The sequence below is a fragment of the Nicotiana tomentosiformis genome, chromosome 1, assembly GCF_000390325.3.
Source record: "Nicotiana tomentosiformis chromosome 1, ASM39032v3, whole genome shotgun sequence".
In the NCBI taxonomy this organism is placed as follows: domain Eukaryota; kingdom Viridiplantae; phylum Streptophyta; class Magnoliopsida; order Solanales; family Solanaceae; genus Nicotiana; species Nicotiana tomentosiformis.
Window position 1 is genome coordinate 77149122 of NC_090812.1, and position 12957 is coordinate 77162078.

The following is a 12957-nucleotide window of genomic DNA, read 5'->3' on the forward strand; positions in this document are numbered from 1 at the left end:
GATGCTATTTAGAGATTATACTTATTTTATTCGAAAATTTTGAACTAGAAATCTTAACATTAGAACAATTTAGAACATTTTTGTCCAAAAAATTGAACTGAAAAATTAAAATTCAAGATGCACCAGCTAATTTCTAAATAACAGCACTTTTGAGTGCCTACATGGTGTCATTTCTACCAAATTTTGAAAACAAATATAAGATCTACATGAGTGGGAGAAGAACAAAGCCCAAATATAAAAACACAGGAAGAGATTTTTACATGTCCAATCCTTTATTTAATATTATTCTTCATTTATTCCATAAATGACAATTCTTTTTACATTTATAGCATATTTTTAATATTTTAAAAATAAATTGACCCTCAAATTAAGGAATTAGTTTTATCCTAATAATATTGATATCCTTTCTCTCTCATCATTATAGTAAACTTTCCATTTTTCACTCCTTTGTAACGGCAACCCCCCCTTTCCCCCTTACTTTGTTGTTGCCACCTTCCATCTCCATTCTTACATATCATAAACAAATTTAAATATATATATATATATATATATATATATATATATATATATATATATATATAGTTCATAATGTATATATGGCAAATATACCTTATATTTTTTCAACTAAAATATGTATACATTTTTTGTTTATATCTTGTATATTAATAATGTGCTTATCTGGAAAAATTTGTATGGAATGTTTAAGATATAAAGTATTTATACTAGAAATCTACCATAAATATGAAAATTTTCAAGAAAAAACATATGCATATATCTAGTATATTTGTAGAATATTTACAGTATAAAACTTAATTACTCTAAATATACACTATATATATATTTAATATATTTGTAAAATATATACAGTGTCAAAATTAATATACTTATACATCATTAGGATTTAAATATACAAACATGAAAGAAATCATAAACCAAAAAATATAAAATTAGTCAAATACATGTTAAATAATATGTGTATTATCCAAAAAGAAAAAAGGAATGGAATCGATAGGGTTGGGGATTAAGGAAGCTTAGGAGATAAATAAGGGGCAAATCCTTGTGTTACAAAGGCATATTGTTAGGGTTTCGGTTTTGATTAAGATATGATATAGAGGAAATATTTGTGTTCCTACTATTGATATATTATGCCTTTTGTGGTAGTTTAACGGTAGACCAGCATACCTCTAATGAAGTCAGCCCACCCTACTTGTCAGCAAGCCCAATCGTTGGGGCAGATAAGGACACCATGACACATATATGGGGTAAATTTAAAAAATAGTCTTTTTTGCCGGACTTGTAATTGAAAATAGCCACATGTACAAAAGTTATTAGAAAATAGCTAATTTTTGGAATTCATGACAGTGTCCTGAAATTTTCACCTATTTTTAAGGTTGAAATCCATGACACTATCTTAATGTTTTCGTCTTAAAAGTGACTATGCTATTTTTTAAAGACCAATCTAAAAAGTGGCTAGCCCGTATGGCTATTTTCCAAAAACCGGACCGAAAAGTGATACCCCACGTCTATGCCCATCACACAAACTGCTAGGATCCACAAGATTATTGATGAATGACAATACAACTAATTCAAGGGCGATATATAACTAAGTTGATCAAATACGCAGAGAGAATCGAAGATTTATATGACAAAATCCAACTAATTTAATCTTGAAACATAACTAATTGACAGTGACATATAAAATGGTCAAATTTGCCTATCATTCAAAGTTTTTTGCCCACACCCTGATCCTCTGAGTCTATGGAGGATATAGCGTTTGATATGATACACACATTCAGATCATTGACTTATCTAAAGTTGGCTGTATATCTCCATGCCTCAGGACAGTTGCCTAATTAGTGTACAAAGAGTAAAACGGATGCGAACATTGATTAACGTTCTGCCGTTCCTACGAGAGATGACCCACCCAGAATTGTTATGTATAGGTCAAATATATTGTAATTGTTTTCGGTCCTCGTAAACTATTTATTTCTCAAAAACAAGAGATAGTCCTGATTGGAACCTTGTATATGCATGTATAATTGTATTGTAGCCTGTTTCGCGCTTCTAAAATCAGCTTATTTTGAAAAATATTTTTTCTCAAAAGTATTTTTTTTTCAAAAGTGTGAGAAACAATTTGTGCTTGACTAATTGATTTGAAAAGCACTTTTTGACAACAATTAGTCTTCGACCAAGCTTTTAAAAAGTGTTTTTAAGTGTATTTTTCTCATAAGTGCTTCTCAACAAAGTATTTCTTAGGAGAAACAACTTTTTTCTTCTTCTACAAAACTGCTTCTGCTTCTACTCAAAAAAATATTTTTTTTCTTTACCTAAAAGCTTGACCAAACACCCCAACTTTGAAATTTGGAGAAGTTTGGCCAAACATGGTATTAGTCGGTCAATAGTGGATGAAAACCTGCCGTAGTTCAAATCCCAACAAAAATATAAAATGCTAGTATAGTTAAACCTCTTTATAACAACGAATCCTAACAAAGACATAATGCTAGTACATTTAAACCTCTATAGCAACCTAGTTTATTCCGAATATTTTTAGCTGTTATAGTGAAGTATTGTTACAGAAAATAATTATTAGTATAACATAACATGAAATATAAGTTGCAAAAGAAACTTGGTTGTTATAGCAAAGTACCGTTATAGAGAATGACTATTGTAAAGGAGTTTGACGGCATATAATTTATTTTCTTCTAAGTCTTAGTTGGCAAAATCAACCGGCACCTAGCCATGTTATAGTTGAGATGCACCGAAATTGAACCAAACACCCAGCCTGCCTATGTGAATACAGAGGGTGACTTCATTTTAATGTTTGCAGTAATACAGAGACCATGAGTAACATGTTCTGTTCAACCAATTCATGATAATCAAAAGGAGCAAAACTGCTAGAAAATTTCTCAGCTTACAAGTTCTTCTACAGTTACTCTAACCAAAATCAATCACCTTTACTCATCAAAAGCCAACCAATAACCTAAGATACCAAATGCAATTCTTTTTTTTTAATCTCTGTCCAGAGAAAGAAAATAGTACCAAAATCCATATTCCTAACTCCTAAGCATTGCAGCCTCACAAAGCATCAACAACTTAATATAAAATGTAAGTGCTATCTGTCTTCATTTTGTGTCTTATTTCATAGCATGACAACATTGTCACTCAGTATTTACTTAACAGGAGAAATCAATATCATAAAATATAAGTATGTGATACTGTGGATCACCACACAAATTATGGTATTCAATACTTTTTCAAAGTCCTTACTAAAAAGAATCTCATTAACACTTGAGTCTTCAGAGTTCAAAGTGCAGTGCAAATTATGAAGAACAAAAGGAGTTCCTTATAGTTGACATATTCCAATAAACATAATACTGGAAAGAGAAAAGACTGGATATTGAAATTGCAATGCATTAGATAAATTCAGATATTTACATCCAAATCCAAGTAAACAACCTAAGGCTTAAAAACAAACTAAAGAGTTACCAAATTAAACAACAACCTAATTCCAACCAGTCCTAAATACACGAATTAAGATTATATTCAGATCAAATCAGCCATAATTCCAGTTAAATAAACAACCTAAAACTTCCCAGTTATTCATCCTTGTTGAAACTCAAAAATGCAATATTTACCTTAGACATAACTGTGCTGTACACCAAGTCCATGTTTTCCATGAACACAACCTGGCCTGTTAAATATATAAGGTCCTCTTTTTGATTTGTTCATTCTAGAACAAGCCCTTTTCCCTAATTTCCTTATCCTTTGTCTCCCAAATTTATCACTCAACCATTTTGGTACTAACTCATCATCCAAATCATACCCATCATAATCTTCTTCTTCCTCTTCCTCTTCCTCTTCCTCTTCATGACCATCATCAACCCTAACATCAAAAACAAGCAATGGACCAGTGGTTTCAACATGTGAAGGAGAATACGGTGACCCGATTTCACATGGATCAACAAGCAATGGACCAGTGATTTGAACATGTGAAGGAGAAGACGGTGACCCGATTTCACATGGATTATCTTCCTTTGACATCAATTCATCACTTTCATCATCATCAGTTTGATCACTGAAGGAGTAGCTGTCTTCTTGTTCATCGTCCGATGGATTAACAAATTCCCACGAAGACAAATCTTCAATAACATCGTAAGTTTCGATTTTGGACTCAGATCTGGTAACCATTGTTGTTGTTTTTGGTGTTGTGTGATTTTTGCTAAGGATTCTCAACATATTGGCTCTGATTTTTTTGTGTTAGAAGTTTACTTATGGAGGAGTTTTTCTTTGAAAGAGATATACAACTTACAAGTAATTATAAGAAGAGCAGTTTAGGTGACGTAGCAGTTCTAGGCAATTTGGTCCACCTGTTTTTTTGCTGCATTTTTATTGGTTTACGTTACGTGTCGTTTGCTTGTATCGTGCATTTCTTTTTTCTAATCTTTTTGTTTTGCAAATTTCTCTGGGAATACACCGAAAGTCCGAAACAATAGGATGGATTATGGAATATCCGGAACGGTATCGTTTTACTCGAGACGTGAAACAAGGGAAACCATCTTCTAAAGTTTTGGGTTAAGTTGACCCGACAATAATGGAGAAGGAAAAAGAGAGAAAAGAAAAGAATTAGGCTTAACTTCTTTTTCCAAGAAATATTTACCCAGTCAGTCAATTTAATATGTTGTAGAAAGTTACTTTTTATTTTATTTTTAGGTTATTAATAACTTCACTAATTACTTAAGCAAACCTAATAGGAGTAGTAAGTGCAAGAAAATTGCAGTGTAGTAATTAAACCAAGAAACTTGTAATTTTGATTGAGACTACAGTCTGTTTGGATGGTCAAGTAATTAGTGAAGTTATTATTAAAAAAAAAGATAGGGAGAATGATAAAGTATAATTTATTAAAATGAGAAAAAATAAGGAAAAATGACAATGTATGGCCACCTCAAAATAATAGCCGAAATATATATATATATATATATATATATATATATATATACATTCTTCATGTTATATAAAAAAAAATTATAGTACAAAATTTATTGTGCAGGCTAAAAGTGAAAAAAATCCAAAAAAATAAGGTAATAAGAGTATGTCCGATCATATGTTACATATATCTGGAGATCATTGGTAATCTTGTGCACGATTCAGTGCCCGTTAGTAATGTTATAGTCCGATCGTGGGGAGAGAAGCGAACTGAGAAAGGTCTTAAAAATCATATTGATCTCATTGAACTTCTTAGAATTGTAGACACAATAAATAATGATTATAATTAAGTAGAATAGTAGCCTGAAAAATAATGCATGCAACCTAGTTAATTACACCGATAGCATAAAAGTTCTTCTCATTGTCAACATATACAAGTTAAATCCAATTACATATGCTTCAGAAATAAAAGGTACTAAGACACACCTGCAAATACAACCACGACACATGCAAGTTGAGTTTGAGGCAGCAGAGATAGTAACTGCATACATGATACACCGGGTAAAGTAAAACAATGTGGAATAAAGCAGCTAACTCTTACAACTGCGGAGCTGCTCACCTTAGGAAAATACATTTGCAGTCATAAAAAATACTATAGAGAAAGCAGTTTCATAAATAACTGATCTACTGGTAGCTATACCAAACAGTTCCACAGCATGCAGTTGCTGCAGTGAGGCACCAGCTCAATCATTAACTATGAAATCAAAATCAATTGATAGATTTCATTAACCGAGGACAGGGGGTACAGTTCCACCAGTTTACAACCAATTAATGTAGGCCATGCAAACGGCATCCAAGTTAAAATTGCCAAATTGCACTGTCACATTGTGTTATTGCACTCAGAGAAACTTGCGATGCCGGATACTTACAGGTTAGCTGATGTACAAGGGACCAAACAGGAGGCAGGAGAAGAGAAATTGGATAAAAACTAGACATGAGTGGAGAAAAAAATAATAGAAAACAATGGGACAAAAATGGAAGATGTTAAACGTGATAGAGACCTCATAACTCAAGGGGATCGACTGTGGATCTCAGATTGCTTCATAAAGGTTGCTGCTCAGTAATGCGTGGTAGAGAAATGACGATATATAAACGAATACCATCATGCTTTTTGTAAAAAGAATGTGGACTTATGGTACCTCCAGGTGTAATTACTAGTTTACTACCAAATCTCAACCTTGGAGTACTTTGACAATCTCCCCCGCTCTTGCCTCAATACCTTTCAGATACTCAATCAGAACTCGCTGCTGGTATGAACCGCCTTCCTGAGAGAGAAAGAGAAGAGAGAGTAAACCATGTTGAACAATCCTTTGATGAATGCCACAGCAAAAATCAACTATTGCACCCCTACCGTACGTATCAAAGTCCTTTCCATTCTCTTCTTAATAACAGCATACAATTCCTCAGGTGAAATATCACCTTTTCCAACAGTCATACCATCTATCAAGAGCTTGTTCCATTCTTCCTCTGGTGCTACATCAAAGGGTAAGATGCATTTCGTGAGAGATAAATAAACATTTTAGGCAATTGTAAAGTAAATTCATAAAAAGGTGAAGGTCATTTATTCATTGCTCTGCTGGTAAATGGATCGTAGAGAGCGAGTACAAGCTTGTCACACTCCATAAGGAGAGATAAGTCATGTATGTCCAGTGAGAGATAAGTCATGTATGTCCAGTTCCAATGTTAACTGAGAAACTCATTGCTCTAGAGAGTCTAATTACTCCATTGCCCCCCAAAAAGATGAATTTTACCCTTGTGGTATCTGAAACTACAGGTTACCTTCGTGTGAAGAGTAAGAGATGTAAATTACTGTAAAACAATGATCTTGATATGGTATATCAACACAAACCTATTACACCACCTGAACTCCATTACTGAAGACTCAAAAACCTCCACCTTAGAGTATGGTTACTGAGCAGATCATCTATTTCCATCCTCGAAATAATTTGCTTATTATGCCTCATATGTCTTTTTTTTTTCTCTTGCTTTGTATTTTTTTTTAGGCTTTATCAGTGTCTAAATACACCTTTGATAGCAAACTGAGAAGGGAATCCATGACAACTACTAAAACCTAAAACCAGAAAACTAACACTTTCTCCTTTAGCGCAGAAGCAATGCTAGAATAGCAAATCTTAAAATGACCAGGGATTGAGATTTATGCTGGAAAAGTTGTTCACTTAACCAATTTTACGTAACAAACAGGCAAGACAAGAAAGCATCATGAACATAAAAATATAACAGACTAACACCTTTCCTCTCCGATTTTAAAGCTACTATAACGACAATCAACTTTATCTAGTGTACCAAATTCATAGTGCACACCACTATTTCTTCCCTAATTCAACAATTCAATGGGAATAAAAAGTTCTGTAACTGCCGACTCAAACTGGAGCACGGACAAACAGTTCAAGTCTACTCCTGCAATAGATTTTACTAATAAATGAGATCAGAGACAGATTGGGTATTTCAGAAAATTTGCAAGGTCCGTAACGGTTGGTTCATCAAGAGGAATACAGGTAAATGGAGATGATATGAAGTTGAGTCTGCACTCCTTAGCGGGGCGGTTCCAATGGCGTAGGTGCCAGACTAGAGACTTGGGTAGTGATCAGCTGACTTTGGTGCTGAAATGGGAAGAGATTATCTTAGACAAAGACGGCTGTCACTCTGCAATTGATTGGTGAGATTGTGAATTGATGCAAGAGGGGAAGAAGAATATTCATTTTATTAACATTATAGAATTTAAGAGCCTCATGATATGAACTGCGGCATGCTGCATGCATTGCTGCAAGTGCAATACAAGCTCAGCCTCTTAAGACAGTAGACCCAATACCAGGATGAGCTTCAGAAACTGCAAGGTTGGTGGCCATTATCTGATGTGGGATAATCAGAATGACTCCACCCACAAGAGATAAAACAATTAGAACAACGAGGCAGAGAGCTAAAATATCTCAATATCTGTACGACTCTCTGCCTCGTCATATAAGTATGTCCTCTCTAGCATAAGTATGTTGAAGACATGATTAAGCAATTAAAAAGATGGATGTGCTGAAGACATGATTAAACAAATATAAGTGTGTCGTCTCTAGCAACTTAAACATATAGATGAGGTGGTCTCACAATTCAACTAATATGAATCCCTGATGCCTGTTTATAATAAGCTCATAACTGAGAGATACCTTTGATAATGCTCTCAAGAAACTGTTCAGCTTTTAACACTTCATTTCCTGCACCAAAAGCAAAGCAAGGATTAGAACAACAAATTCTTGTTTTCAGATTGAACATGCCAGCAAACGAACACAATGGCTTCAACTTCGCAATTACAAAAGATTTATTCCGATGGCCTAGAAAATAAATAAAACTAGTTCATCACTTAACAATTAAGTCAAATGGCATTAAGCAATAAACAGACCTTTTTTTGCATAACTCCGCTTTGATAGCACTCTGGAAGCATACAATTGCAGAACCTTTTGTAACATAGCTTCAAGTCCTGGCTTGTCCCCGTCTTTTTTAGCCTACACAGTGAAAAGTTCAGTACTATTACCCCTTCTCTGTGAAAGAAAGAGCACTATAATGATCATTCCTCGTATAAACAGAGTTTGCTTGTGACTTGAAAGCTTTGTTTGCCAACTCAAGCTTAAAATTATTTACTGTTAACAAAAGAACAAATTCATTTACTGTTAAACCGAATAGGGAGAACAAGTTCCAAAACTAAGAAGGGGGTGAATTTACTGTTAAGGAAGTTGTCAGGAAACACAACAAAATATGAGGAAGTGAGTCTGATGAATGAAGAAGTATTAGAAGAGGGAGGCCATGACGGAGTAGGGAAACCATTTCTATTTTCAAAACTACCCTTTATTTCAGTTAAACAAAAACCCCATAAAGGCAAGACCAGCAGGGAGGAGTACGTGTTAGGAACAATACATGCAGATAACTATTTAGAATCTTTCTAGTTCCTTGTAAAACCTAAAACCAAAATTGACATATGTTCCATCTATGCATTCTTTTTGTCCATTACTATTACAGTCATTTTGTTTAACGGCCATGTCTCACAAGCTGCCCCAACATATTGTTCTCTTTTTTGACAACTCTTTTGCATACATGAAAGATAAAAGAGTGAATTCTGGGTCCAAGTTAGAATCTTCAATTTCAGCTGGAAGGTTTCCCATGTCAAGTAATCTGACTCCCAGATGAGAGAAAGAAAAAATAAAATATGCATTAAACTAAATCACAATGCCAGAGTACAAAGATCCGGAGTAAACCTAAACCATAAAAGAGAACTAGGCTGTGAAATTAACTCAAAAAGACTCACTTGCCGCAACTGTGCATTGACTTCTGAGAGGAACCCTTCATCAAGTTGGCCTTCTTGCTCCCTTTGATTTATTTCCTGAATGTTAAAGTAAACTAAAACAGGTATAACACATAGTGATAATGCCCAAGAAAAATCATATAAAAAAGAAAACGAAATTCTATGTACAATAGATTACATGAACACTCAACAGAACTCTAGCATAGTTCTTTTTTTTTTTTTTGAATAAGTAAGAATTGTAGCATAGTTCCATTACTCAACCTCCTCCTTGCACCCCCTTACTTTTGACTTAAGAGAAGATGATGCTCACTTCAGGTCTTGACCCTGGCATGGCATTTCAAAAGAGTCAACTATGAAAACTAGTTCAAATAAGACAGGATGAAATGACATACTTTCTCCATAAGACTGAGAGCCTCAGGATCACTAACAGGCCAAGAAATTTCTTCTACTTCATCAAGCACAGGTTCTAAGATTGCTTTGAGCACGTCAGTAGATGAATCTATCTTTTCCTGCAGGGAGAAAGGAAATGCCATTAGAAACTGATCGTTGCTCATATGATTTACATAGCATAAAAGTATTATTGTTGTGGTCACTAGTACCAAGCGAACCTTCTGTGGCAGGGTAAATGAGGGTTGAGAATAGAAAGAGAAAAAAAAAAGGAGCGGCGTGCTTTATGTGTGGAGATGTGAGGAACATGGAAGAAGACAAATAACACATCATACACTCAAATCCTATCATATGGAAATACTCAAGAAATTTTCTTTTCTTAGCTTTGATATTTCATTATTTTTATTTGAAGACTTAACCAAATAGCCGCCCATCTAATTTCTTAAACTAAAAATAGCTGGAGGATGTATAATATATGTATAACTATGTATAATCAATGTATAATCTATGTACACAGGCTAGAAAAAGTAAATAGTGAATCTGGCCAGCTATTTGTGTAAAAATCCCTTTTTATATGATCAAGTGGAAAATCCATGACTATTTCTCCTCATTGTTCATCTCCATCTCTCCAATAACATGTACAGCCCTAATCTGATGCTAAAGAGAAGTTACTTATGATCAGATAGGCACCAAAAATACATGCACTTGTTATGCGTAGTTCAAAAGGGAGATAGAACATATACTTTTGTCTTGTGAACAAGACGATCTACGATGTTCATTACCGACAACGCCAGCTCTTCGTAGTCTTTCTGCAAAAGAAAGTCGACAAAGCTTATTCTGGAAGTTGAAAGAAATTATGAGGCATAAACCACCTGAAAATAATAAGAAATGGAACCATGCTTTGTCATCGTCAGATTTGCAGGTGTCTGCTCTAGCTGCAAGTCTTATCCAAAAGCTCTCGTTGAAAGCGAGAACATTCTCCACAACTAGCTGTGGCAGCTGCAACCATAATACAAAGAATCATAAAGGAACATGTCATCAATCTAGATCAAAGCTGAGATAGAGAAATGGTCCCAACTTGATGACTAGTACAGCTATCTATTTCATAGCTCTTTAAGGGTATCATAGCATGTTCAGATTCACAACAATAGAGAGCTTATCAGGACAATCAAACCTATAATCCAACAAATTGCACTACACAGCAACAAACTAGGCCCACTGTGTTGAAAAGGAAAGAGAGGGCTTGACCAGAATTCCCCAACTAACAGACAGAAGCAAATTCATTGATACAGAAGAACTCGCAGCTACACTAGCAGCCTCATGATTGACAGCAACATTGCTACATGCTTTTGAAACTGACAAGACATTGCGTGCAATTGAATGCAGGTAGATGAGGATAAGTGCAAACTAGAAGCTGCTGCAGGCACACAGTAGAATATGCCTATTAGCTATCTTGCCAATTAATCAGCAGTGGACACTGAGAATGCTTTAGGTGAATGCAAATCAGAGGCATATCTAGATAAGAACTAGCACAAAGCAATTATTCTCGTCGTCATCGAGTAATTAGTGGTCTTACTGCTGTGATATTTTGCAGGTGTACATCTTTTGGTAGGATTACCTTTCTACTTGTGGTCTTATTAGTTATTACTCTAGTGTGAATCACTGGATCCAGAGCAAGCAGGAATGGACCATGGGGAGACCACGGTTTAAATCCCTATAGAGATAAAAGACATTAGGTGCATTCTTCCCATCTGTTTAAGGCTTTAAGCCTTGGTAGATAGAGTTACCTGCTACCTATACAGATGGGAGGTAGCACGTAACAGGTGGATTAGTCGAGTCGCATGCAAGTTGCCCAAACACCACGGTTATAAAAAGAAATCGAGAGCAGCTGAGATATGCTTCTGGGATAAAGCCTTGAAGAAAATGAGAGCAGATCAACTTACTTCCTTATCACTTGCCTCCCTCAATGTATCTATAAGCCTATCCACCTCCACAGTCTTTTTGAAAGATTCCTCAGCATCTTTACTGACTGCACATATGAATTTTCTCCTGCTTAATATACCCAAACAATTAACTTGAGCATCAGTATGTCACCTATAGAAAACGGAAAAAGTACTTGAACATCACTAAATTGTCTTAACAAGTAAAGATTTCCTTCAATCTTCATCCTAATGATCCAGAAATATAACCAGCACTGCCCAAAATGAAAATATCTAAGACATTTATTTTGACTAATATAATAGTACAGTGATAGTGGAAAATAATACTTATATGTAAATTGAAATGTTAGTTTAATAGAGAAATATCACATCAAAGCTTAAAATGTGACTATTTAAATCAGTTTGAGTTCATAAAAGTTGTACGAAAGGAAGACTAATGAAAGAGATTTTTGCCAACCTCTTGTTGAATATGAAAGAAATTTGATAATGCTTCTGAATGTGAATCCCTGCTTCCCCCATTCTCATTGTTCTATGCAAGTAACACTGCATTTATAAGAAAAAGCAATGAATAATGTTGCAATTTAAAAGGTAAAGATTGAGACTTGAAAATGCGAAGAAAGTACCAGATAGCGCTGTGAATTTGAAGGGAATAATCGAATTGCAACTGGTGTTATTGACAAAATAGTTGCCATTTTCAAGCTTTGATTTTTGGTAATGGTGTTTACGGTGTTTTAAGGAATGGCGGGAGAGAGGCTGAGAGGGAGACACATAGCCAAAACGTTACGATTCTCATCTCGCGTTACCCGGGCCCACGCAACACTCTATTGGGCTGGGCTGCACAGTAATTCGTGTCACAGACTAAGTTAACCAGTAATGGGCTTTTTAATACATTAAGCCCATAAACTTGTATTGGATTTTAGTTCAAGCCTTCAAGCTATAGAAAGAAGAATTAACTCAAATAGCCATCCATCTAATTTCTTAAATTAAAAATAATAGGAGAATATGTAATATATATATATATATATATATATATATATATATATATATATATATATATATAATAATTCATACATAATATGTGTATAACTATATATAATTAATGTATAATCTTACTAGCTAGAAGGTAAACACTGAATCTGGCCGGCTATTTGTGTAACAATCTCCTATAAAAACCTACTTGAGAGTCTCATGGGCTTTCAGAATTTTTGAGCCCACTTTGCCAAACCAAGATGATACAAACCAGAATGAGATGGGGTGAAAAATAAAACATGAAATAGATTTATATAAATCTCAAGCTAGATTCTAAAATAGGATCACACTGAACATACTCCTAAATTCAAA

General features: G+C 34.6%; 2 protein-coding genes across 3 annotated transcripts; both read right to left on the reverse strand.

Annotated features, from left to right (window-relative positions):
- Nucleotides 1–3391: 3391 nt before the first annotated feature.
- Nucleotides 3392–4300, reverse strand: LOC104113316 (uncharacterized). The gene has a single exon (XM_009623438.3). The coding sequence runs from the start codon at nt 4234–4236 to the stop codon at nt 3637–3639; it is 600 nt and encodes a 199-aa protein (XP_009621733.1). The 5' UTR covers nt 4237–4300; the 3' UTR covers nt 3392–3636.
- Nucleotides 4301–5324: 1024 nt separating this feature from the next.
- Nucleotides 5325–12387, reverse strand: LOC104113315 (uncharacterized). 2 transcript variants are annotated; one of them, XM_009623436.4, is made up of 11 exons: nt 12240–12387; nt 12074–12159; nt 11620–11725; nt 10577–10675; nt 10420–10485; nt 9682–9798; nt 9293–9367; nt 8393–8495; nt 8160–8207; nt 6335–6456; nt 5325–6248 (listed from the first exon to the last, which is right to left on the reverse strand). In XM_009623436.4, the coding sequence occupies exons 1-11, from the start codon at nt 12306–12308 to the stop codon at nt 6156–6158; spliced, it is 984 nt and encodes a 327-aa protein (XP_009621731.1). In that variant the 5' UTR covers nt 12309–12387; the 3' UTR covers nt 5325–6155. The 2 variants fall into 2 exon arrangements, with proteins under 2 accessions (XP_009621731.1, XP_009621730.1); XM_009623435.4 differs by having other exon boundaries at nt 11620–11728.
- Nucleotides 12388–12957: the final 570 nt, after the last annotated feature.